Here is a 27,654-nt window from a genome sequence, read left to right on the forward strand (position 1 = left end):
CTAACAGGCAGTACCACCTCTGGACTGGTTGTTAAGTAAGATGGCTGGGCAGGTGGATGCAAACTGAGGGTGGACTGAGATTGGTGGGTCAGTGCCCCATTCACACCAAAGGACCAGCCTCCACTGGTTCCAGTTCTTTCCCAGTCTTTCTGGTGTTCAGGCTGCAAGTGCTAGTCTTCCTGCATGACCTCTAAACAGTTAAAGCAACCTTTTCCCACAAACTGGACAGGATGCCCAATATGGAAATAACATCACGGTATAAGCACTTCTTCTTTTCCTGGAATGCAAGGATGCTCTGCAACATTCCGTACTGAGACACACTTGATGTGTTGCTTCTTTGGGTTTAATTCTGAGGCTTGGTTGGAAAATGCCACCATCTCCATTTTGCCTCCTCTAATGCCTTTCTGTCTTTCTTCCACATAGAGATGGGACGATGAGCTGGAGAGATCGGCCGAGTCCTGGGCCCATGAATGCATTTGGGATCATGGGCCTGCCACCCTCCTTAGGTCTATTGGTCAAAATCTGGCTGTTCACTGGGGCAGGTAAGATGTGTTAATTGTCTTATGGTGTCTGTGCTTGCTGCCCTGAGCTCCTTTGGGAGAAAGGGTGGGATAAGAATTTAACTATGAACAGAGATAATGAATGAATCTAAGATGGCTACCAAGCCAAGCAAGGCACAGTTCTACACATATCTACTCATGAGCAAGCCCCATTGAATTCAATGTGATTTACTAGTACGTAGTTAAGTGTTTGTAGTATAGAAGCTTTTAGACCACGCCCATATGGCAAATTTACAAGTGTGTAGGCAGTTTGAAAGCACGTCAAAGTGCAAGTAGATAAATAGGTACCGCTCCAGCGGGAAGGTAAACAGCGTTTCCGTGTGTTGCTCTGGTTCGCCAGAAGTGGCTTAGTCATGCTGGCCACACGACTCAGAAGCTGTAGGCCGGCTTCCTCGGCCAATAAAGTGAGATGAGCGCCGCAACCCCAGATTTGGCCACGACTGGACCTAATGGTCAGGGGTCCCTTTACCTTTACCTTTAGGCAGGGGGAAATGCCATAGGAAGGTTTATTCTAAATACAGGTCTTCTCTCCACACACTCTTCCTATCAATAGAGCCTCTGCATGTGTTGAGTTTCACTCATCAATGGAAACTTGTTTAGTTTCCCACTGCCAATGCGCAGCTTTTAGATGCCCCCCTCCTGGTCTGTGGCAGTGGCTCAACCATGCAACAGGGAGCAGCATTCAAATGTCTCTGATATGTATCCTGGTCTAAATGTCTGGACCATTCATACTCCAGGATTGCAGAGCTATTGTTGGCACACACATTTGCTATGTGTGTGTGTGTGTTTTTTTATTATTACTCTGTGCTGCAGAGCCAGCGTGGTGTAGTGGTTAAGAGCGGTAGTCACGTAATCTGGGGAACCGGTTTCGCGTCTCCGCTCCTCCACATGCAGCTGCTGGGTGACCTTGGGCTAGTCACACTTCTTTGAAGTCTCTCAGCCCCACTCACCTCACAGAGTGTTTGTTGTGGGGGAGGAAGGGAAAGGAGATTGTTAGCCGCTTTGAGACTCCTGAAGGGGAGTGAAAGGCGGGATATCAAATCCAAACTCCTCTTCTTCTTCTTCTTCTTCATGAATTTTCTCCATTAGGAAGAGTGCTGGTGATGTGTTGCACGCAGGGAAATGGTCCAAAAAGAAGCAGAAAGTCAGTAGCAAGACAGAAGCCAGGGCAGAATCTTCTGTAACCTACAGAAATCCATATTTGGTGACGGAACACGACGTCCAAATGGCTAAGCTCCTTAATCCTTAGTGTCAACCCATGTCCTGTTAGGCTCTGTACTCCCCACTTTGGGTTCATTCCCTGATTGTGAGCACATAACGTGGACTAAGCGGGAGCGTACTTTCCATAATCCCAGTTGAAGGCTTCATCCTAACACTGCACTGGGCAGGGTAAGAAATCATGCTTGTTGATGCAGCCGAATGTTTTTGCCAGCTCCTAATTTGAAGAACTGGCTGCCAACTGGAGAGTGGGCTGAGCTCCACTCCCTACTTTCAATTCAGGGTTTATATCTTCCACTTCCCACACAGCCTAATGGTGAAGTTGTTATTTATTTTGCTACACCTGCAGCCTGGTGAATAGAGAGAGTCCCTGAGTTTCTGAAGAGATTTTACTTTCTCTTCACTCATTTCCCCATAGAATGAGAGGGCTCCAAAAAAGAAACAGCAGGGGAGATTTCATGCTCAGAACTTTATAATGCAACTCACTTTGAATCCCATTTTTAAGGGGGAAAATTCCATTCTGCTCAGTTGCTAAAAGTCACCAGTCCCAACCTGCCCACACTTATACCATTCTGGAGTCAGTCCAGGGTTCATCTCCACTTCTTTTCCCAGCAAAGTGGCATATAAAAAAACCTTGTGGAGAAATTCTTGGTGCATCTCTTGCAAGATGGGAAACAGGAGGCTAGGCTAGACTGGCCCTGGTCTGATCCAGCTGGGCTTTTCTTCTGATGTGGATTCTTGGCAGCGCGGGAAAGGTACTCTGCCATAAATACTCAAGAGAGGCAATGGTATTCTCTGCCCAATTAAGAACACAAGAAGAGCCTGTAGGACCAGGCCAATGGCCCATCCAGTCTAGCATCCTATTCTAATGGTAGCCACCATGCCTGTGGGACCTGAGCACAAGAGCACTCATGCAACATGCAGCAACTAGTATTCAGAAGCATGAGTGACTCCGACTGTGGAGGCAGAGCATAGCTATCATGGCTGGTAACCATTGATTGCCTTCTCCACAAATTTGTCATCTCCTCTTTGAAAGCCTTCCAAGTTGGAGGCCACCACTGCTTCCTGTGGGAATGAGTGCCATAGTTTAACTAGGTGCTGCAGGAATAAAAAGTAAAGGACCCCTGACAGTAAAGTCCAGTTGCGGATGACTTTGAGGTTGCGACGCTCATCTCACTTTACAGACTGAGGGAGCCGGCATTTGCCCACAGACAGTTTTTCCGGGTCATGTGGCCAGCATGACTAAGCCGCTTCTGGCACAACGGAACACCGAAACCAGAGCAGTGCACAGAAACGCTGGAGCAGTACCTGTTTATCTACTTGCACTTTTGGGTGTGCTTTTGAACTGCTAGGTTGGCAGGAGCTGGGACTGAGCAACGGAGCTCACCTTGCCATGGGGATTTGATCTGCCAACCTTCTGATCGGCAAGCCCAAGAGGCTTAGTGGTTTAGACTGCAGCACCACCCGCGTCCCTTGCTGCAGGAATAGGCGCTGCCTTTTATCTGCACCAAATCTTCCACCAGAACTGGAACATATCTTTGTTTTCCTTAGGTATCGCTCTCCAGCTTTTCATGTCCAGTCTTGGTACGATGAAGTGAAAGATTATACCTATCCCTATCCCCATGAATGTAATCCCTGGTGTCCAGAGAGATGTTCAGGACCGATGTGCACCCACTACACACAGGTAAGGGAAGCGGGACGGGGCTTCTGTTGGAACTTGCTGCTTCTTGTTACAAGTCTGCCAGAAGTGGGCAGATGTGAAAATGCTAGGGGACTGATCTTGTGTGGCAAGTGTTGACATCATTTGTGCCCTTGTGCCCATTTGCAGGTGGTCTGGGCAACGACAAATAAGGTTGGCTGTGCTGTGAACGTCTGCAAAAGGATGGACGTGTGGGGCCAAATCTGGGAGAATGCTGTCTACCTGGTCTGCAACTATTCTCCTAAGTAAGGAATTGGGAACGGGGTTATAGATTCCTTTCTGTTCTCCTTTAAAGGGGAACCTAACAAATTTGGGTTTTCTGAAACAACATGTGAACTGAAGCACAGCGATCCTTTGAAATTCGCACCTTTCTGAATGTTGCAATGCAATTCTCCAGCCAAGTAATATGCACAAAAGGAGGTAAAGACTGCATATATTAGTGAAAAGAATACGTAAAAATGCAATTGATTAGGTGCCAAAATGTGTGTGTTATAAGGGGGTGATGAATTTTCATGACGACTTTTGTTTTCAAGAACCCCACAAACAGATGTGGATATGTGGAGAGCTGAACTTAAGGTTGGAAAGATGAGAATTTGATAGGTACTGATTCACCTGTCCCTATAAGGGATGCAAGTTGAAGTAATTGCAGTTTTGTGCATATTTTGTCTCAGTTGGCAGCAACTGGGCAGGCTATTTCCAACTGTCTCTCTGGTTATGAGGAATGCCGAAGCCCAATGGGTCAGTTAGGGACAGTGGCACTGCTGGTGACATAAAAGACAGGGAATTGTATCCAATGTAACGCTAAGTTAAAGTCACTTAGTGGTATACTTATCTGCTGGCCAGATAAGTGTTGCACCAGCAGAACATTGTTGTGCAAGCAGATAATCAGATTGCTGGTAACTTTGTTGCACAACAGATTGCACAATCCATTGCTAGAGCAACTGTTACATTCAATTTCTCTGTTGCACAATATTTAAAGTCACCTGTCTGCTGGAGCAAGAGCCCACCCTCATGCTTGCAAACACTGGAGAACACTGGAGACAGCCCCATAGTGTAAAGACCAATGTTGAACACCAGGCTGGGTTGAGGAAATGTAATCAGTTTTGGACCCCACCAATGCTTCCATCACTTAAGAATATAAGAGGAGTCTGCTGGATTAGACCAATAGCCCACCTAGTCCAGCATCACAGTGGCTGGTCAAATGTCTATGGGAAGCCTGAAAGCCAAACATGAGCACAACAGCACTCTGCTCACCTGTGATTCCCACCAACTGGCACCCAGAAGCATAATACCCCTGACAGTGGAGGTAGAACAGAGGCATCCTTAATCCGAACCTTGAACAAGCCCTCTTGTGGGCTTGTTTGTATCAAAATGGCAGCTCCTGCTCCTTTGAATGTTTTGAGAAGTCTGTTTCTGGACAGGCGTGGCTCAAACGTAGGTCTCTCGCCTCTCCTGAAGACAAATTTGGTGCTGAGTGATTTCTGCCCAGTAAGGATGAGCGGATTAGCATGAAGGAAACATTGTGTGAGTCTGATGTTCCCAGACACTGGCAATTTGTCTGGCTCACACATCACAGCTAGTATTTTGGATCTCTTGGAAGACTCTTCGGAAGCTCTCCAGGACAGGGAATGGAACATGTTCCTGAGTGGGGAAGACCTGAACATCCGTGCTAAGTTCCTCCAGCCACCTGAATGTCCTGTGAGGAAAGAAATGGAGGCAGCCTTGACTAACGGCTTTGTGGAACTAGTGAGGGGGAGTCAGTGACTGGCTGGTTGTGAGGTATATAAAAAGGCAGCTTCACTTCTGGACTCTGCCAAGTTATTGCTAGAGTGCTGCTCAACTATACATTTGTGGAAGGGAGTAATCTTTTCCCATATTTACAGTAATCTATCAATGAGTAAGTACAGTAAGGACATTCAGTTCTTCCGTAGCTCCACGGTGCTTAGAGGCCTCAGGAGGGTAAAGATCCAGGCAACTGGCCTGGAACAGCCCAGTGAAGCAACTGCATATGTTAAAGTGTGGAACAGAGGATGCTTGAGAGAGGAGGAATTAAGGAACTTTCAAAATGTGTGCTCACTTTTCAGAGGCAACTGGATCGGAGAAGCCCCTTATAAAAACGGCAGGCCGTGTTCTGAATGCCCGCCTAGCTATGGAGGAAGGTGCCAGAATAATCTCTGTTACAAAGGTACGTGGTTAAGTAGTTTGCAAGATGTCAATAGAATTGGCATATGCTAATGCATATGCATAGATAAAAATGTAGAACTGTATTTCCCCTTTAAGGCTGTGACCAAAGGGATGGGGATCTGTGTACTTGCTCAGTTTGCTGTTGATGGGTTAGCTTCAAGGCCCACCCGTTCTCCCTTTGTACGGTTCTGACCCCACAGTTGAAGGCAGTAATGCTTCTGAATGCTAGTCACTGAGAGCCATGGATGAGGAGGGGCAGTGTGCTTGCGCTCAGGTTTCTCACAGACAACTGGTTAGCCACTGTGAGAAGAGGATGGTGGACTAGATGGGATGTATCAATGTTAGTCCTACTCAGAGTAGATACACTGAAATGATTGGACACAACCAACTCAGGCTCATCAATTTCAGTGGTTCTACTTTAAGTAGAACTTTGCCAGTGGCAACACAATGAATGCCAGGGTTACTGGTGTGCAGTGGGCTGGCTTCTACACCCAACTCACATATACTTCTCTAGCTCCTATCTAGGAAAGCACGAATCACAATCAGAGGTCCAGGGCACATTGCCAGCCAGGCAAAAATACTCCCAGAGGGTGCAAAGCGGGGCCAATAGGGATTGTGGCCTTGGAAGATAAATGGGTATGCCTTGAGGGCTGGACAGAGAGGCATAGAGGTCTCCATTTGATGCCTGCCCCCATGTATGAGGTTCCCTATGCCTGGGCTAATCAGATAGTAATTTTTATATTTGTACAGGTCTTGTTTGTTACTTCAAACTCTGGTCAAAGCCACACTATAAATATAAAACACATGGCTTTCCCCAAAGAATCTTGGGATCTGTAGTTTACTATCACCAGAGGTGCTGTGTTGGTGTGGATGTGACCTTTAGAGGAGAACGACCCACTTTCCCCTTCTGTTTGCTTTGCATTTTAAGCTTGCAAGCAGGAGCGAACTTCTAGGCAATGCAGCCAACCCCCCTAAGTAAATTAAAGGGAGCAGTCACTCCATCCCCTGCACCTCCACCACCTGCCCCACTGACCTTAAATATTAACAAGATGCTTTTTCTTTCAACCTGCTGGGGTGAAAAAAGATGACGGTTATGTCCAAAAACCCGAGACCGAAGAGACCAACGAAGTGGAGACGCCCCAGGTGTCGGACAGCAAACCTGTGTGGAAGCCCAAAGCCACAAAACCTGTGAAGGAAAAGCCAACCACTGTGTCTTACATGAGTAAGAGAGCATTACTGTCTCCCTCTCCTAAGTTTCAAGATGCTTTTGTTTATATATATATATATATATAATAAACAAACCTGAAAGGGATTTTTTTTTGAAAATAATTTTTATTAAAATTCATATTTCCAAATTAAACACATCAAATCAATTAGTCCAAATTATAACAATACATATCATATAATCCAATTGTTTTCCAAATTGTAAATTTTTGTGGGGGGTACCCAAGCTTCTTGATTGGCAGGAGTCCAATCCTCGAATATTTGTTCTGCTTCCATATTAAGAATGATGTTTCCAGTCTCTTCTTCTCAATACATGTCATTACTCATTTTCCTTTCCATTTTCCTCCAATATGCTCCGCAAGTGGGTTGAAAAAGACAGTCTTATTTGTATTTCTGTGTGGGCTTTGTGCTGCTCTCTCCTGAAAGGGAATTTTTTGTCACCTGTAGCTTTTTAAAGAGAGAACCCCCTTAAAGCTTCTAGGCCAAGGCTGGGGAAGTTGTGGCCCTGCAGATCTTGTTGGACTCCAACACCCATCAGCAGCATAGCCAGTGGTCATGGATGATGGGAGTTATAGTCTAGCAACGGCTTGAAGGCTTCATCTACACAAGTGTGACCATGTGGATATCTGTTACAGTACTTGCCCTGCTGATGGTTCTATATTTCCTCTTCCCCCTTCCAGCACAAGTGATCAAGTGTGACACCAAAATGAGGGATAAATGCAAAGGATCGACATGCAACAGGTAATCACCCCCTCCCTCCTTTCCCCACCTTGCTGGGAAAGCAGAGGCCTCACCCTTGGCAAAGTCGCACTATATTTTCAAAGCAAAAGATGGGCTGTGCTCTGTTTGCTGTGACACGGATCCAGTGGCTGTGTAGAAGCCCCTTGTCCATGAAGCCAGCCTTTCAGGTCCCGTTCATGCAAATGACACAGCCAAATTCAGCCAAGATTAAGGGGCCTCAGTTGATTTCGTGTAAGTGCCTGCAATGTGTAACCCGCAGTTCCCAAAGTGGCCGACACTGGTTGGCTAATGTTGGCACTGACTTTTCAGCACCCTCGCTCCAGCAATGTTTACTTATCTCAGCTGGACCATCAATTGCCTCCACCCACCAAGCCTGCGTGTGATGGTTTTAGTTTAAGTACAGTACAGTTTATCACTTGGGGGTTTTTTTTGGGGGGGGGCGGGGACGGGGAGAGTAACATGCCAAATCCAAACCAAACATTGGTATTAAAGAGAGGGTTGTTTGAAAATGTAGAGTGGGGATGGTGTTCCGTTTTTATGCATTGCTTTTTTTGTTATTGTTTCTCCTTAAAAACGTGGGTAGTTCAAATGAGGTTAGTAAAGCTGCACAACATTTTATTTGCAAATCAGTGGAGTCTGAGTACTTGCTTTCGCAACATAGCCCACACTCAGTCTAGATCTATTGCATTATTATTTTTTTGCCCCTGAAAAGTGCTTCTTGAAAAACTGGTTTTGTTCCAAAAATAAAAACTCATTGCAGGTAGACCTTACCGTGGGTCCATTTAAATCACTGGTCAGTAAGACTTGATTTAAATCACTAGTCAAAAAGACTTGATTTAAATCCTTTTTTTTTTTACAGAAAGACTCATTCTTGCTGGTGTAATCTTAATATTTACAAACAGATGAAGGTTTCATTTTTGGAAAAAATAATTTTCAAAGTAGTTTTTACAGTTATATCAAAAATTACTGATTTGGTTATATTATTAGAAATACAAATACAGGTAATTATGAAATTATTATTTATATTTGGACAACTTTTCTGCTGTACTTTATTGGAAGGAGAAAAATAATAATTTCCTTAATAACAATTTGAACAACATATTTAACTAAAACAATAGCATTATAGCATATGTATCCATGTTTGTTAACTGATATGGTTAAATGATTAAAAAACAAACAAACTTAGACTGAATTTCAGCACACATGAAAACTTAAAAACAAATTCTTATTTCCTGATGAATAGCCTTTGGACTATAACGTAACTTAAATAGAAAACTATCTTTAGATAGATTTTTCCTCCAAAAGCATTTTATTTTAGAAACCCGATTTAAATAAAATCCAAATTTTTGATTTTTTAAAATAAAAAAATCATTGATTTTTATCCATCCTGTCCACTGTATGTTGATGAAGCTTGCAAAAGCGATTTTGGTGGTGGTGTTGTTTTGCGGGGGCAGGGGACAGATTTGATTATCTGACTCAGTGGTCTTCCCCATTTGTCTACCTCCATGGAACTTTGTCCATCAGGTCTATATACCTAAAAGTTCTAAAGACAGAGTGAGCTTGCAGTCTGATCCAAGTCATGATCCTCTTGGAATCCTAGTTTTGTGGGTTCCGCTTCTATCCCTAATCAAGACCCACAAGTCAAAGCTGGTAACAGGTGCATATCCATTCCTAACTTGCATTGCACCCACATGACCCCATTTCAGGGGAAGTTTTTATTTGTTTGGGGTTCAGAGAAGGAGGAAAAATGAATGGAGGGAGGAACAAGAGAGAGACAGAGAAGAATGGGCAAGTCAGAATGTATGATAAAAATAAAAAGTGGGTTCTCTGTTTCAGGCTGGGTCTACAGATAGTTCCAAAAAGCTTGAAGACTATTACATGGCTAACTATACTCATTTATTTATTTTTTGCTAGATACCTGTGTCCTGCTGGCTGCTTGAACAATAACGCAAAAGTGTTCGGAACCTTCACCTATGAAAGCGTAAGTAATAAAGTAATAAACAGAGAGATATTTGCAAGTCCCAAGAAATGGAGGATAATGATGTGCCTTAGTGACCTATGTGATGATAGAACCACCAGGCATACTCACCCTGGATAAAAGCCAAGCACATAATCTCAGCCTTGTGTTCTGTGTAGGTGGCTTTCAGTACAATAGAGCCACTCCCATCATACAGTGTTTAATTAGTTCTTACCTGTAAAAAATAAATAAATGCATGATGTCTGGCCTCCAAAACTGGGTTGTATGCAGAATGAAGAAGCTCCAGATTCTGTTGGAGCTCGAAATTCTGCCAGACATCATGCATCACTAGCTAGGCCTCACCCTGGCTCTATCTAGACAGATACTGCTCTAGCTTACTCCTGATTAGTCACATTCCTCTTGGCTCTGTCTCTAATAATGGCAAACATTTTATATAACAACTATATGAGCCATACCCTTCAACAAAAACTTCCAGGGCAATGTACAATTTAAAGACTATTATTGTAATAAGAAAACTAAAATTAAAAGATCAACAATAAAACCAAAGCACAGAAACAGTAGCATTCATTTAGTGATCAGCAAATAAAAATCAACAATTTTTACATTCCACCCTTTGAAGTCCAGGTTTCCCTTGTACTCGTTCCAATCCGTGTGTGTGTGTTAGTATTTTGAAAATCAATGTTGTCAGCTATGCTCCATATTAATTGTGGCTTGTAGGCTATGAATGGCAAATGCCACTAGATCAATTCAGGATTTTGAGACAGCGCTGTGGGTTACAAGATTGCTGCCATAGGGACATGACACAACACAAAATGGCTTTCAGATCTAAAAGAGCAGAAAAAGAGGGCCACAAATTGATGCAATCATTGGAAAAAAGCATCTTCATCAATCACCACTACACTCACTCATAGAGAGAAACTCTTTCAGCCTCTCCTCTGTTCAGAACTAAAGGGAGGGAGGGTGTTCTGGAATCTGATGGCACATGGGCATGTTTATGGGGATGTATTCAATGTGGGAGAAGCTGAGCCAGAACAAACAGAAACTGAGCAGGAAGAGCAAACAGTCTCCCATACATTACAGATTTTTTGGGGGGAGAATATTTATTGAGGCCTTTTCCAGGTGCCTAGGGGGGTACTGGAGGGCACTGTGGCACCCAGAGGCACTGCATTGATGACCCCTGCTCTGGATTAATGACAGACTGCTACCAAAAATGCAAGCTATTTATCAGCTAGAAAGAGTCTTACAAATAAACTCTATTAACTGTCTTCTGTAAAAATAATGTTCCTTGCAGTCATCCAGTATATGTCGGGCTGCCATCCATTCTGGGGTGCTGGATAACAGAGGAGGCCTGGTAGACATCACCAGGAAAGGCAGAGCAGATTTCTTTGTGAAGTCTTCAAGAAATGGCATCCAATCATCAAGGTAATTTACCGCGGGGGGAAATCTGAGCAGTAAGTATCATGGGTGATTGTTTTGGTGGGATCAGATTTTAACTTGGGCCTGCTGCACTCACCAGTTGGTTTCTACATTTACTGAGCTGCCTGGAAGGCTCTGTAGTCAAGGGCATATGGACATCACAAGATTGATCTAGCCAGATCTAGCCCAGGATAGTGTTTACTTACAATGGCCAGCCAGAAGACTCTGGGAAGCCTGCCTTGAAAGAAGTAGCCTTCCCTTTATTCTGTTGCCCATGGGCAAATATTTGGAGGTATATTGCCACTGAATGTGGAGGTTCTGCTTAGATCTAATGGCTCATAGCCTTATCGTCTGTGAATTTGTTTATCCCCCCCCTTTAAAGTATCTAAGCAATTGGGGTGAATTCCATTGTGTTTTCTGCAAAAAACTACAGTGGTACCTCTGGTTACGTACTTAATTCGTTCCAGAGGTTCGTTCTTAACCTGAAACCGTTCTTAACCTGAGGTTCCACTTTAGCTAATGGGGCCTCCCACTGCCGCCGCACCACCGCCACTGCACGATTTCTGTTCTCATCCTGAAGCAAAGTTCTTAACCCGAGGTACTATTTCTGGGTTAGCAGAGTCTGTAACCTGAAGCGTCTGTAACCTGAGATGCCACTGTACTTTCATTTGCCCATCCAGAATGTCCTATCATTCAGTTTCACAGGAAGATTTTGAGTTCCAGTATTAAGAGAGAGGGGATAAATCAGGATCTGCAGAATGAAAGTCTAACTCCAGCTTCAGCAGTGATGCGCTTTAAGGAAATGCTGAGTCATGGCTATGTGTGTGACTTCCATTATCTTCTGATTGGTCCCTTCTTGGTCCCTTCTCCACCTATGAAATGGAGTTCCTGACATACTATGCTTAATTTGAGAAGGTAAAAGGTAAAGGTACCCCTGCCCGTACGGGCCAGTCTTGACAGACTCTGGGGTTGTGCGCCCATCTCACTCAAGAGGCCAGGGGCCAGCGCTGTCCGGAGACACTTCCGGGTCACGTGGCCAGCGTGACAAAGCTGCATCTGGCGAGCCAGAGCCGCACACGGAAACGCCGTTTTACCTTCCCGCTATTAAGCGGTCCCTATTTATCTACTTGCACCCGGAGGTGCTTTCGAACTGCTAGGTTGGCAGGCGCTGGGACCGAGCAGCGGGAGCGCACCCCGCCGCAGGGATTCGAACCACCGACCTTTCGATCGGCAAGTCCTAGGCGCTGAGGCTTTAACCCACAGCGCCACCTGCGTCCCTTCAGACTCCTTTAGGGGTGGCCAAATGATCACAGAAAAATGGCCTGTTTACTCTTCTACCTTTAACTGCAATATAATTCAGAAAAATAAATAAATGCTGTTGAGTATTTTCATGGCATTAAATAGACAAACACACACTCCTGCTAGTGGCTGCAGGTCAACTTGTGATACGCCCAGCAGCAAGGGCTTGTTTAACAGTTACAAAATCTGGAATTTATGCATGCTTACTCTTTTATCCTGCCTACTTCTGATATCTAACAGATGCTGGTCCTCCTATAATGGTGCATGGAGATTTGATTTATTCAGTGCATATCTTTTAGTTAGAAACAGTCAGTTAATACTTTTTGTTTTCTGTCTTTTGCATTTCACAGTAAATTCAAACCTTCTAATTCCTTCATTGTTTCGAAAGTCACAGGTAAGTTTTCTTTATAGGGAGCCTATAATAGCTGGTAAGATACCATGCCATTCAGGGGTTTGTTAGGCATGGAAAAGCTTCCTAGAACTGTATATTATACTAGAACTGGCCTTTGGTTTACATCAAGGATGTGGGGGATGGGATCTGGCAGACAGGTCAGGCTGCTCTCTCCCCCACCACTTGTGGGCCAGGTTTGACAGGTGGACTTGTGGGAGCAGAACAGGGGATCTTGCAGTGAAAACAGCACTCAAAAGACAGCTTCTCTTGATCCAACAATCAACTTATTGTCAGGTGTTGCTGAACCCATTTCAAAGCTCCACTCAAGAATGCCACTTGGTGAATGACAATTCCCTCACAGAGTTGTAGTCCCCAGAATTCACTGTGAAGAGGAAACGACTGTTAAACTAGGGTTGCCATATTTTTAAAAGGGGAAATCCAGGCACAAAGGTTGTTGAGCCCAGACACTGTTTCCTATTGCCATATTCCGGCTACGTCCGGGAAATTCCAGACGTATGGCAACCCTAGTTAAACCCCTCTGTGAATTGCAGCACAGGGGTGTTTCTATTAACTCGCAGCACCCTTCACAAACTACAGCTCCGAGAGTTCTTTGGGGGAAGCCATGGCTGTACTATCATAGTCCTTTAAATGAATGCTGTGAAAGTAGCCACAATCTCTTCCATTATAATGATTTTCTGATGGCATCTGGCTGTCACTCATCTCTAAAATGAGATTAGGAGTGACCTACTTTGCAGAGGTGTTGCAAAGAATTACAGAAAACATGGTGAAGAACATTATAAGTAAAAATTGTTGTCTAGGTGAAATAATAATGAAAATAAGAATACTAACGAACATTGCTAGTTGCATTGTCAATCTGTGACAAGAAACAGCAAAGGAGCTGCTTTCAAAATCCCGGTTTTGATTAGGTTGGTCCAAAATGTGTCCTGCAATTTACTTTGAACTGAAACAATCTCTTCCTCTTGGCTTCCCCCGCCACCCCAGCCATCAAGATGTGTGTCTCTTTCATGCGCCTGTAAAAACAATATTCATAATTATGACAAGAGCAAAGCATGAAAGCTCCAAGAAAAAAAGTACACACACAAACACTCAAAAGCTAACTCTGGCATTGTCCTGAAACAGACCCATTTTCAGTTACAGTTCTGATCCAGGCTAAACACAGCTTTTTGTGTGTGTGTGTGCCAGACCCCTGTTTGCCTGAACAAAGGCATTAGAAAGTTAGAGACGGAAAGGGGGGGGGCAGAGGGACTTTCAAAAGCGATGCCATCAAAAGCCTTTTAAAGTTAGGATGCGACTTATAATCTGCCAGGAACAGACTGCAGACCGGACAGGACACTTACAAGGAAGAATGAGGCCACTTAAAAAAAGAAAAAAACCCTTGGATTCCTTCCCTCCTTTTAAATGAAGGAATCTTTTTGCAGTTGAGCCGATCTCCAAGATAAAGACTCTCAAAAATGTCTCCTTTGTGTAAAACTGTTTGAAGAGAAGGGACTTGGATGTGCAGGGCTGGCATCTTTCAGCACTCTGCCTTCCAGCTGCTTCCAGGACCCTAACACCCATTAAAGCACCAGCTGTCCTCCCTGGATGGCCCCTGAATTTTTCTTTGCTTCTGATCCTCAACAGTATCAGATATCTGGATTTAGCCTCCCTTTTAAATTTCCCACCATGCCCTTGGAGTTTGCGTCATTCTGGAGTCACCAAGGGTAATGTAAAGGGTGGCTGAACCCGGCTGGTTCACAGCAGCCAAGACAGGTTAGCTGACAGAAGGGGTCCACCAGAGGATGCTTAATGGTCCTCCCTTACTAGTGATCTAGGGACGGCATGGGGTGTTTCATTTATCACCGACTGGCTAGCCCAGGCATAGGCAAACTCCAGCCCCCCAGATGTTTGGGACTACAATTCCCATCATCCCTAGCTAACAGGACCAGTGGTCAGGGATGATGGGAATTGTAGTCCCAAACATCTGGAGGGCTGGAGTTTGGCTAGCAGTTCCTGACATCAACAGAGGCTGCTTTCCAATCAGCAACTGCAAGGCTTTCAAGGGGATGACTGAGCCACTCAGGAGCTCCTACTCAGGATGCATATTTCCTCTCTCTGCTTGATCCTGCTGCAGCAGCACCAGAGGACCCTTTGCCCAAAGACTTCTCACCCCTGGAACTGGTCCTCCTACTATGCAATGGGTGGTGTGTGCATGGGGAGTCTGTCTCAAGTGCTTCCTTCCATCCCATGGACCTCACAACTTGACCTTGTGTTCATTTCCACAGTGCAGACTCTGGATTGTTACACCACAGTAGCGGAGCTTTGCCAGTTCAAGAAACCAGCCACTCATTGCCCAAGGTAAATGCTTTGAGTTATACTTAGTGGGTATGAGTGGCCCAGGACTTCCCCTGCATGAGTCCCCATTGCAATGAAAGGGAAATTCATTTGTTTATTTACTCATATAAAGTATTTATATGCCGCACTCTTGCAAAACATCAGGGTGGTGTTCAGCAACGCAGAAACATTAAAAGCACTAGGATGCAATCATAAAAATGAACAGCCACTCATAGGACATTTTAAACAATGGTATAAGCCTGTCAGCTTAAAAAAATATTCAAGAGACACCTGGAAGTCAAAAGCAAGACTGGTGAAAGCAGAGAGAAGGCTGGGAAAATCCACAGCAAACAGCAGTAGCTGGTGGGATGGTTCTCTGGTGGGGACAGTCAGCACCACAGAGAGGAGAAACAGCTCCCTCACTGGGAGGTAAGTGAGTAGCAGGGGCTTTTCATTCAGTTCCTGATTGACTAGCAGCTCCCAATGTGGTAATATCTTCTGAAGCCGCTAGCCAGTCAGTAGCCACAGAGCTTGGAAGGTGCTGACTGAGCCAATCCTGCCTCCCTGTTGCCTCTCACCAGTCAGTGGTAAGGATTTCTCTTCCCCATCCGGCCCAGTAACTGCAAAAAAAGCTGGTGACTCCCAGGAGCGAATTCCTTCACCAGCTGACAATGACTCTTGGTTTGATCCAGCAAGGCTGTTCAAATATATATATGTGCCAGGCAAATTTTGTAGGGTGGTGGGAGACAGAATCAGGAGCTTCCTTCCTAAAAGCTCATTGTTGTAACATAAGGGGTAGCGAAGGTGGCTCTGTAGGGAAAGAGCTATTCTCGTACAGTGCCCTCCAGATATTGCTGGGCCACAACTCTCTCATCATCCCTGACCATTGGCCAGGCTGTCTGTGGCTCACAGGAGGTGGAGTCCAAAAACCTCCTAGGTGGAGTCCAAAAACTCATTGGCTTTCTGTGGTGCAAGATGCTCATTTCAATGCATTGCCTTTCAGGTCTTACTGCCCAGCTTACTGCAAAGATGAGCCATCCTACTGGGCACCTGTGTATGGCACCAACATTTACGCAGATGTAAGTAACCTTCTTTTCATCCTGCTTGGCAAAATGGGCTGTACATAAACAGTGGAGCTGTTGTGGCATTTTCAGCTTCTGTAGTTTTACCGATCGTGCAAGTAAGCCCACTTACGAGTGCTGTATATCACATCCAGAGTGCAAGCCAGGCTGTGTCTTTGAGAAATCTGAAGGCTTTCCTGAAGAGAGGCAGATAAAGCTGGATGAGGTTTATTCCTTCCATTTATTACCCAAACAATCTCAAAGTGGTTTACCAATAAATAAATAAATACATAAGGGTGTTTTTACACATTGAGATGTGGCTGCAAACCTGCTTTCCATGTGATAAATGTAAGGTGGAGGCAGACTCATAGTTTATAGGCAAGTGACAGAATTTGTAGTTCACCAGCAGCCAGAGGATTGCCAGAAGAGAATTCTCAGCACTTTGGGAAGCCTACAGTTCCCAGGATTTCTTGAGTAAGTGGACAAAAATCTTGATATAGTCAATGTTAGAAGAATGGTATCCTCTGTATTCTAACAGCATTGAGCTGGAACCAATGGTCATGCTGACTGGGCCTGAGAGGAGTTGTAGTTCGAAGCACCCAGAGGCCATTCATTTGGTGAAGGTTGGCATAGGGACATTACAGAGCAGGCCTGTAATTCTTATGATTCCTTGAACAGATAGAAAAACCATGAGATACTCTATACCAGAAGGTGAACATCCTCTGCATGTCTATAGCACAGAGGCTTAACACACCAGGAGTTCTTAGGGCTCAGCAGAAGGAGCCAAAAACATTTATTCCCTGTTGAATTAGGGATGTGTTCAAGAACAACATCCATCTTGTTTGGAGACCAAATCTTTGCTCTCCAAAATTGTTGGCTGGCAACAGAGCCTGACAGTGTTTAATCAACGTGTGGGTTGGCAGTGGAATAAAGTTACTACTGCACAGCTAGAATGGTCCAAATTATTTGATGATTTTGTTCCTACTGTAGAGCTTCTTGAATTGCATTTTTAAAAAGGAGAAAAACCCAAACAAAAATTGATGTTGTTTCCCTGCAAGCGATAAAGCTCATTTTGGACACTGTGTAGCTTTAGTATAAGATCAATTTCTTTGTATGAACTGGTTTCTTTTAAACTCCCCTTTAGATCCTAAGTTAGCACTTTTCTGCCAGATCTTCAGCAATGGGTTGAATGGAACCATGGCTTCCTACCCAAATATGATTGCTCAACTGCCTTGGCTTTGGCAGTTATGAGTAGTGGACTTAATTGGATATAAGGTAGAAGGAGGGGATGGGAGGCTGGTCAGGGAAGGTTTGTGCTAAAGAAATATGTGCCAGTGTGCATAGTTATAGCTTGATGCCTACAGGATGAACTGATGATTGCACACAGTTTGGTCATGGCCTCATTCTGCCTAATGGGAGGGTTGGCCCTGGGATTTCCATTGCACTTCCAACACATAAAGATTGGCACTAAAGTGGTTGAGTTGATCTCTCTCTCTCCCTCCGATAAAGAATGAATGAATAATAGTACTAATTTACTTGAATTCTTTTTTAGACAGCCTTTCATTAATAAACTAAAAGTGGTTTACAATAACTAGAAAAATAGGACAGAATCTACACATACAGAACCAAGAATTGTTAACACAAGTATCAAAGGCCAGGGAATGCCTGGGCAAGAAGATTTGTTTTCAATAACTATTGGAAATTCATCACTGTTGGCATACCCCCTAACTGTCCCATTTTAAGTGGGACATCCCCAAATGACAGAAACCAACCCCAGCTTCTGTTTGCATCCTGGAATGTCCCAGCTTTTGGTCCAGTACTCTGGTGTGAGTCCTCGTGTCAGACTACCGGAGCAAAAGATGCTTACTCTGGCGTGAGTCAGCAAGGATGGGCTAAAGTGCTGAGGGTCCAGTGATTTTGGGGCATGAAAATGTTGGAGGGTATGAGTTGATGCCTTCTGTATCTCAGAGGGGAGACTATTCCACAGACTGCGTGACACCATAGACAAAATTCTCTCTCATTATTACTACTGCTATTCCAACCACATGAGTAGTTAACTTGGCACTCTCCCACTGTTTTTGGACTCTAACTCTCAACAGCCCCAGCCAGCACAGCCTTGGGTCAAAGGTGATGGGATTTGTAGTCCATCAACACCTGGAGGGCACCACATTGACTACACTATATTACTACTGCTAGGAAGCTTGCAGTGATAAAGTGCAGAGACCGTGTGTGAACTGGTCCCTGTTCTTTATATGGCAGGTGACTTTTTGCAAAATGGAGACCAAGCAGATTTCCATATTAGGCTTTAAATTTTGCCCTTTACACATCATTTAGCCAGATGCGTCCCATGAAGACCATTTTACCCACCCATGAGCTGCCTGCAAACTGAGCCGCCCGCTCGGCAAGTCCCCTGTGCACTGCGCTAAAGCGGCGCGGCGCAGGGACTCACCGAGTGGCACGCACAGATACCAGAAATCGCTTCTGTGCATGTCCAGATGCTGACAATCGCTTCTGCGCAGATGCAATTTTCAGCATCTGGGCATGCACAGAAGCAATTTCCGGTGCCGTGGACATGCACAGACGTGATCTCTGGCATCACGCTGCGCCAGTCCGGCCCACGGACGATCTCCTTGGGAGTGATCCGGCCCATGGCTGGTAAAGCTTGCTGACCCCTAATTTACCTCATTTGCTTGAGTACACGTGTATCCGAAATGAACTCTGATCATGGCACAGGGCCATAGGGAAGTAGGAACCAGTCTTTGCAGATGACCTTGGACTCGAGGCATCTTTCCCCTCTGCAGCCCCATAAAGACTGAAGCTTTTTTTGGTTCCCCCTCCCCCTGAGACCTGTTTAGTGTGCTTTCCTCCATGGGGATAAAGAACACTTAATTCTGGCTTGTGTGACTTGAATGGAAAAAAAAGAAAGAGAAAGACAAGCTCACTTTTCCCCCCATAGAAACCAGCATACTATTTTAGCTGGCTCAGGACTGAGGCCTTGGGAAAGGTATGTTTGCAGGGAAAGAGGTCACAGTAGCTCTGGAAATGCTCTTGAGAGCTCAAGGAGCCAGAGTGCTTGTAATCAGTGGCAAAATAATGAGACCACAAATGTGCTGGAGGCGCACTCCAGGCTTGGATGAACTGAGGAAGCAAACAGTCGAAAGTAGTGAAAGCTTATCATCAAAGCCAGATGGCCCATCAAAACCCTGCATAAAAGTGGTTTCCCGAGTTAGAATGCCATTCTGCCACCCTACAGAGAGCAAGCGATGGTGCTCAGCTGTTTCTAAAACAGATCAAGGGGAAGGGGAAGAAAAAGAAAAGGAAACCATTTTGAAATACAAGCTTACAGCAGCCAAGGGTGGACAGAATGTAGAGTGGGATCTAATTTGCAGCAAGGGTTTCTGATTCCCGGTTGTTTGACAATAGTGACAACGCCAAGGCTCCCCACTCCACTGAACAAGCAGGTTGCTGAAATTAATAACTTTGGGGGGAGCATGGGGACAGGAGCAGATTTATATTCTATTATTCACTCATAAAGTTGGTAGTGACTTAATAGTAAAATGCAACACAGCTGACAGCAGTTGGGGGGGGGCGTGGTGTTGTGTATTGCCAACAAAGAGAAAATGCAACCCCTCCCTCCAAAATAAGATTAAAAAGGAGACATATTTGCATAAACATTGCATGCAAACTTAGAATTAACAGGCTGTATGCTTGATTGTATGTCTCCCTGCTATGTACAAGGCTGGAACAAAGAAAGTCAAAATCTCTCTGTTCCTTTCTAGTGAACCTATATGCAGCTTTTGTTCAGTAAGCTCAGTAAAGTGTTATCAGGATTTCTTTTCTCTCTTGCCTGCATTTCTGTTGGTTAAGTGATTTTGCTGATATGGGTTTTTGTTCCTCCCACAGCACTGTGCCCAAAAATTCTCATTCCCCCCCCCCTTCTCCATCAATTTATAAGTAAAGAAGCTGCATTTGAAAATTATCAAATGCATGGTGTGGATGCATTTCAGGCTAGGGATAGAGAAATTGAGGCTGCTTGGCCATCTTTCTATATTATAATTGCTGTTTTTTAAGGAAGGGAGGAAATTCCTTCCTGTGCTGGGGCTTATCCTCTTTAAACAGTTTTGCAACTTGGTAGTGAAGATAAGAAACTCTTGCTGGGAGCAAGTGAAAGGCAACACCAGGGGGTTAAGGGGTGGCAGGGGTGTGCCTTGACCACACCGGAGGTGAATTTCGGAAGGCAGAACAGCCCGGAAATGAAGGCTTTGGAAAGAGCTATTGGAAAGGGAGGCTTCCGTAGTGCATAGCTGCAGAATAATGGCCTGTCTGACTTCCTTGAGGACAGGGTGATATATATTTTTTTAATGTCCCAGTTTTAGATGCTTTGTGGCTGCATACTCAGGCAAATTCAAAGCATATCTGCTTCAGTTGTGTTCCTCCGCTCTCCTTGACCATATATAGAAGCCCCCAAATCAAGCTGGCAATTGGAATGGGCAGAGCTGCCAGCACAGAGGCAGTGATAAATGTTAAAAGGGATGAAAGAGAACCTGCCTTTTATGGCTTGGGTGGGAGAGAAGGAGGGGAGACCATGATCTCCAACGTGTGTGTGCGTGTGTGTGTGTGTGTGTGTGTGTGTGTGTGTGTGTGTGCTTTAGCTCTTTGTTCCTCTGTAGCTGCCTATCCACAAATCCTCTTGAATCCAAAGACTGGCTTTCCCTACAGCTTCAGTGTTCTGTGCTATTTCCCTCTTTCCCCAATAGCTTTTAAGATGCAGTGATCCGTCAATGGTTTTTGTGATTCTCTCAAGTCAGGCTTCACATTTTGGTAAACTTTAATGTGATCTGGAATTAACCTGGTATAAAGGTATACATGGGCCTGTATTTTATTTTATTTTTTAAAATTAATGCTGCTTTTTGAAAGGCGTCGGGGTGGACATTTCTGTCACTGTTGACGATGAGGGAATTGAGGATTAATTTTGGACCAGGATGCTGAGTGCTGGGTCTGGTGTTGAATGCCCTGTGCCCTCAGCCCTGGCACAGGCCAAGCGATAACAAATTGATAACCTGGAACTGTGTTTGTGTGAATAATGTCCCAGCTAGTATTCAACATGGGTTGAGTTCCATGCAATGCCTCTGAGCCTCTGGGCCCCTTTGTAAGTAACTGTGGTTGTTCTATGACCTTTCAGAATTCCAGTATCTGCAAAGCTGCTGTGCATGCAGGGGTCATTGGAGACAATGCTGGTGGGTACGTGGACGTTATGCCTGTGGAGAAGAAGAAATCCTACAGTGGCTCTTCAAAGAATGGGATCCAATCTGCAAGGTAAGGCAGTCACTCCTCTCCTGATTGGGCTCTTTATGAAATGGTTCTTCTGTTGTCTTCCTTGTTCTGCAACCTAAGAACTGAAGGAAAGCCCTGCTGGTCCATCTAACCCAGCATCTTACAGTGTCCAGTCAGATGCCTACAGGACATCCACAAACAGGAAACAATAGCAATTCTCACATTTGTTCCACACAATTGCTAGAGAGAGAGAGAGAGAGAGAGAGAGAGAGAGAGCGCGCATATGAGCATGTGGACTCCATATGGCCACCATGACAAGTAAGATCATAGATTGATAGATCATAGAGTTGGACGTTGAGGACCATCTAGTCCAAACCCTATGCATTGCAGGAATATGCAGTTGTTCCGTACAGAACTTCTTGGCATTATCAGTACCATGCAACCAACTGAGCTATCCAGACTGATAGTCACTGGCAAGACTTTTCCTCTATGAATTTGTCCTTTCCTCCCCATCTGATTTACTGAGCAGCACCACATCTCCTGACAACAAATTCCATAAATCAGTGATTGGCTGTACGACAAAGTATTCAGTAAGGAATTGATTCACAGTATTGTTCTTGAGAGTGATCAAGGGGGATAAAGAAAGGTGGTGTTCCATGTTTCCGCTTTGTCTGAGAAGAGAACTAGTAAGAGCAAGTAACTATAGAAATTTAGAGAGATTCATCACCCTGTTCTGATACTTCCTTTTACAATAGTGATGGTCCTTTGGCATGGATAGGAATCATAGGAAGCTGCCTCATGCTCTGAGCATCCGGCTCAGTGTTATCTAGTCATACTGGCTGTGTTTCTCCAGGATTTCCAGTGGGATTCATTCCTAGACTTACCTGGAAACAGCAGGGATTGAACCTGGAACCTTCTGCATGCAAAACATGACCTTTACCACTGAGCTATAGCCTGTCCCTGGTGATCCTCAGATGTTTGGGTTCAATCCACACCATCTCCAGCTATAAGTGTGAGCGCCCTGCCCGAAATCCTTGAAATCGGCTGCCAGTCAGTCTGAACAACACTGAGCTGGATGGACCAATGGTCTGACTTCATATGTTCTTATGTTGTTGGACTCTGCTCCCATCAGCCTAAGCCAGTGCAGCCAATAGTCAAGGATGACGGGTGTTGTAGTCCAATGTTATCTGAAGAGCCACAAGTTCCCCATCTTTGTTCAAAGGAATGCAAGTGATGTCCCTCCTCCCTATTAGTAGAATCTCACTTCTAGAAAGTGTATAACAAGGCATTAAAACACTGACTCTAATTGGGTTTTGTTTTTTTTACACTGACCCTGTAGGATGCTAAGTGCACCTCTTTGAGTTAGTTTGTGGGGAGGCCCCTAGATCCCCTAGATCTCAGATGGCATCAAGCAGTCAGGCATGGTGCCCTCATCATTCCTGCCTTAGATCCCATGGGGGTTTCTGGGAAAGTACATCTTGGATAGCTCCCTCCCTGCTCTTCTCAGTCCTGCGTAAGCTTCACTATGTTGCTCCCTCAGGAGGAAAAGGCTTTTGGGAATATCCCAAGATAGCTCACACTGGGACCAAAACTCTCAGGGTTGTGACTGGTTCCAAGATTGTTGCTTTTTTCTCCCTTTGATGGAAGCGAAAAGGGAGGGAGAGTCAGTAAGACAACTTTTGAATACTCTGAGCATGGTGAGGAAGAATGGTGTCTCTGTGAAGGGAATAAGGGATCTTCTTGCAGCTCTCAGCACCCTTAACAAACTACAGTTCCCAGGGTAATTTGGGGGAAGCCATGACTATTTAAGTGGTATAGCAGTGTTTTAAATCTATGGTGTGGATGGGACCTCAGTCAGCCAACCATGTTTTTACTGTTTGGAGCCAAGGGTCATTTTCAATATAAATCATTAAAAAAATCCACTGGGGATGTGGATGGGAGGAAGTAGCTTACCTAGTAAAGCAAGCAACCCTATAAATAACAAATTAGTCTGCATCAGCCAGCCACCATCTAAATTTTGAAATTGGTTTCAGGGTTTCAAACATTGAATAAAATCCCCATTGCCTTTAAATGAGTTTGAACAGAGGAATTAGCAAAGAAACATTGACTGCTATGCCCCACTGCCAACCCAAAGAGCCAAGCTTTTCAGATGGGGCCTGCTGGGTTTACTTTGAATCTTATCTCCTCTCTTGTAGCCATTGGAGAGTCTCCTGAGACTCCCCCCCCCCAGTCTTTTCAGGGTGGGGGAATCCATATAAAGAATTTCCTATTGGGTGTGAGATGCAGGGGGGGGGGGGAGGACTGGACAAAAGTGTGGAGGATAAATGGCTTCTTGGCCATCATAGATAAGACCAGAATATCCCTACTTAGAAGCTGTTCAGAAGACTAGATACTGGAGATATGGTCCCCAGGAGGCTTCCTATGAAGAAAATATGACAGGGTCAGACCTGTTTACCACTTTATGCAATTTTCCAACTATTTAAAGCAATCAAAAGAAGATGTAGGGGTTTCCCCCCCACTCCTGTAATGGAAAAACTGCTTATGCCTTCCCTTTGTCTTATTTCTTGTTTCCAGCTTAAAGACACAGACAGAAGGAAACGCCTTCCGAATCTTTGCCGTGAAGCAATAAATTTCCAAGAAGCGGAACCCCGTCTGTTGGGAGGAGGAGGCGCTATTCCTAAGCGATGGGAAGCCCACACATGATGGTGGTCGGTCCTGGCATGCAGTACGACGAAGTCCTCTTGGTCAAAACTCTTTCATGGACGACAAAGACTGCTGCCGGAATCACATTCTGACTTAACTATCCACATCCCATTGGTGTCAGCTCAGTGTTTTATTATTATTAATATTACTTTCAAACATTTAGGGTCAGGTTTTGAGAGCGGAGTGTTCAGCACCTTATTTTCTGGTGCACAGCTTATATTGCTCAAAGACAAGAGTTTTGCACTTCATGGAATGAACCTACCGCTTAAGGGTCAATGCTAGCTTGAATAACTATGGAGGCCTTGCTATGTGTGTGATACTGGTAGTTGGTGTGTGTGGTTGGGTGTGTGGGAGTGCAAGAGACAGAGAGAGAGAATCCAAGTCTCTTTGGATTCTTTTCTTGGGTTAACAACAGGTCCATTAAATGCAGTGCTGAAACAACATGTGGTAGACTTTTCTGTGGATAGTGCAAAAGACACACCTAGCTGTCGGAAAAACAAAGCTGCCTTTCAAAAGAGCACCATCTCCGTAAACCGGGAATTTCTCTCAAACTAAGGGGGAAAATGTGGAATAGCTGGGTTTGCTGGCCAAACAATTGCAGGAAGTTAGGAAGATTAGGGGTGTTAAAAATAAATCAAGGAACTAGAACCCCTGTCCAGGCACATTTCGATTGGTAGTACATTAGACAGCATCGTTTTATTTACAATTACCTACAATTTATTTTATTCAGCAGAGCTGGTCATATCTTAATTATACAGTGATCTCTAGAAGTTGATCTTTATTTTGTTAGAAACTTACAGAGCGTTTGCTTTGCCCCTGATTTTGTACAGATGTGGGGCTTTATTTTATTATTATTATTATTATATATATTATGTATGTTGGGGTTAACCACAGCATATATATTAGAGAACTAATAGATCTGGTTTGTTTCCTTGTATTCAGTAAGTATATATTTAGATCCCATGCAGATCTCAACTGTCTCCATGATGAATGGAGTTGTAACATTCACCCAGGTATTTCAAGGGTTGGATTTTAATCATTTATCATTCTCACCCCCCCTATTAAAGCCTTTTAAAATCCAGTCCAATCCACAGCTGGGATCCAAAGAGTTTGCTTTTGTCTGTCTGCTGGGAATTTGGACATAGCAGTTCCTCTAATGTCCAGGCTCTGAGTATCATAGAGAGCTTGAAATTTTTTAAATTTTATTTTAAGGAATTCATTCCAGTTCTGGTTCATTCCCTGCAAATTGGGACAAATTCCATTCTGATTCAATTAACTTATTTATAATAATTCATAATTCCTTCATGTAGTCCTAGGTGCTATTCTTTTCCTCTATCTCTCTAGACATCAGAATTTTTTAAAACTGCTCTGGAGAGGTATAAAATAGAAGAAAACAACAAAACACACACACAATGCAATGTGGAAAAAAATTAATTCACATTTGGTTCACCTGGAAATTATAGGAACTGCTTTCTGGTGTAGTTCAGAGATAGCTGGATTAATTCAGTGAAGTAGTTCATTCCGAGCACTAATGTGATCACTTATGTAACCAAAATGACACCATCCATATATAACAGAAGTATCAGTGGATCTGGAGGGAACCCCAAAGTCTGCATAGGTTCAACATATCTTTAGGTTAAAAAAAAGTAGAAAATCCCACGCCACAACATTTTATTGCAGGACACTCTGAATATAGGCGTCTCATCTCATGCCATATCACATTCTGCCAAAGATTATAATCTGAACATTTACTTTCTATTTATTTAGAGTGAATCTTTACAGGAAGCATGTGTTGTTTCTTTGCTTTTTAAAAAAATAGTGATGCAGATGATTAGATAAGTCAGTGCCTTGGTGAGCTTTGGGATCCTGGACTTCAAGGAATGCTTGTCAGCTGTGGTGCTAAAGTGGTGCTAAGTAGGGATAAACAGAATTACATCCCACCCCCATATCTGCCCCATAAACTGATTTAATGTTCCAAAAAGTCTTTTGAACAAAGGAGGGGGGGATGTAACGCACAGACATTGTTATTTTATCCAAAATATACCAGCGGGTGCATTCAGATATAGAACAACTACAACAAAGAATAGCCTTTCCATTCCTGGGTTCATGGTTGCCTATTTTGGATGCGTGATCTGAATAGATCTCTTCTCTGTAGGCTGCAAGGGCCTGCAGGGTTGGTTTTTTGTATATTTGCTTTTTTTCTATGAAAAATGATGTATTTTTTACTATTTCCTTTGTAAAAAAAAAAGTTTACTGTAAATGACTTTGTTTTAGCTTTGCATGGTCTTCTCGATGGGTTTAGGATTTCAGACTGATTCTCTAGCACCACAGCAAAGTATCTCTACAGCAAAACGGACTGTTTTCCGGCTGTTTTGGTTTATGACATTTGTGGAAATAAAACTCTTGAGAATTAAATGAGACCATTTAGCATGGAGCTTGTTTGTTTCATATCTTGTCTTGTTGGGTTTGTTTCAAGGCTTTTGCAGAATTGTCACACAGAACAAAATCAGCTCATCTTTTTACATATCAGGGGTGTCAGCCCCCAGGCCTGGGGAATGAATTCAGTTCTCCAGACCCCTCAGTCTTGCCCTCAGAACTCTTCCCCAGTCCACATTCTTCACTGCCTCTGCTCTGTGCCTTCCTTGAGAGTTTTTGTCATGCTGGAATATGTCCTCTAATTCTAGTGACAACCCTTGCTTGCCTGGATGCAGGATACAGAGGGGAGCCTACAGTATAAAAGGAACATTTCCATGTGTTGCTCCACCCAATTTTGCCTCTGGCCCCACCCACCACTGGTATGTGCCCCCCCCCCCCAAAGTTCGCCAAGAATGAAATCCAGCCATCAGGCTGAAAAAAGTTTCTCCTTCCTGACATACAGTATTCTTATCTATTCACTTTTGGAGGGCAACAGGGCATATATACTTGTGATTCAAATTCCAAGGAGGGTAGTTAAGAAATGAACACGCATGCACATTCAGGCAGGTAGTGAGCTGTGGCAATCTCCTCTTAGAGATACAGAAACATGTAGCATAGCAAGGATGTTTTGGACTAATGGAGCCTGAAGTATCTGGTTGTTTTGTAGCATTGATAAGACTGAGCCACACTGTTTTTGACACTTGTAGCCAGCTTTGCTTTGTCTGGTCAAGCAAGGAATGAATTTTCACTTGTTTTGATCATAAGAGCCCCAGTTCATCTGAAAATTTCATGTAGTCCAACAGGAAACAAAGCTATCCCAGTAAAAATGTATCATCTTAGTTCAGGTGGCTGGGGCTGACTGGAACTGTAGTTCAAAACATTGGATTAGCAAAGGTTTCTCTGGCTGTTTATTTCCTAGCTGCAGTGTCCTAACATGAACTTATTATATCCAGATCTTCCAGTTTAACAGATTTATAGATTGCCTTGTTTATATCAAGAGGCAAGCTTGCCAACATTTAAAAAAAAATAAAATATGTGATTTCAATAAATAAATGAAGGGTTTTCCTGTGGTCTTTTTTCAGAATGTGGCATTCAGCTATGGCAGAATTTCTGTCAAAGCTTTCGCTTTGCACCCCTTGCTTTGCTCTGCGATCCATACT

The 27,654-nt window shown here is 44.0% G+C and overlaps 1 protein-coding gene across 1 annotated transcript in view; it reads left to right on the forward strand.

Annotated features, from left to right (window-relative positions):
* Positions 1 to 26,509, forward strand: part of CRISPLD2 (cysteine rich secretory protein LCCL domain containing 2) — a 46,356-nt gene extending 19,847 nt beyond the window's left edge. Inside the window, exons 3-15 of the mRNA XM_083752991.1 lie at positions 424 to 542; positions 3,330 to 3,462; positions 3,607 to 3,722; positions 5,562 to 5,662; positions 6,746 to 6,883; positions 7,566 to 7,626; positions 9,541 to 9,607; positions 10,896 to 11,026; positions 12,670 to 12,713; positions 14,993 to 15,065; positions 16,045 to 16,120; positions 21,285 to 21,418; positions 23,951 to 26,509. Coding sequence (XP_083609117.1) covers positions 424 to 542; positions 3,330 to 3,462; positions 3,607 to 3,722; positions 5,562 to 5,662; positions 6,746 to 6,883; positions 7,566 to 7,626; positions 9,541 to 9,607; positions 10,896 to 11,026; positions 12,670 to 12,713; positions 14,993 to 15,065; positions 16,045 to 16,120; positions 21,285 to 21,418; positions 23,951 to 24,005 — 1,248 coding nt within the window. The 3' untranslated portion in view covers positions 24,006 to 26,509. The remainder of the gene's footprint in view (positions 1 to 423; positions 543 to 3,329; positions 3,463 to 3,606; positions 3,723 to 5,561; positions 5,663 to 6,745; positions 6,884 to 7,565; positions 7,627 to 9,540; positions 9,608 to 10,895; positions 11,027 to 12,669; positions 12,714 to 14,992; positions 15,066 to 16,044; positions 16,121 to 21,284; positions 21,419 to 23,950) is intronic.
* Positions 26,510 to 27,654: the final 1,145 nt, after the last annotated feature.

This window comes from Podarcis gaigeae, assembly GCF_964106915.1.
Source record: "Podarcis gaigeae genome assembly, chromosome: 8".
NCBI lineage: Eukaryota > Metazoa > Chordata > Lepidosauria > Squamata > Lacertidae > Podarcis > Podarcis gaigeae.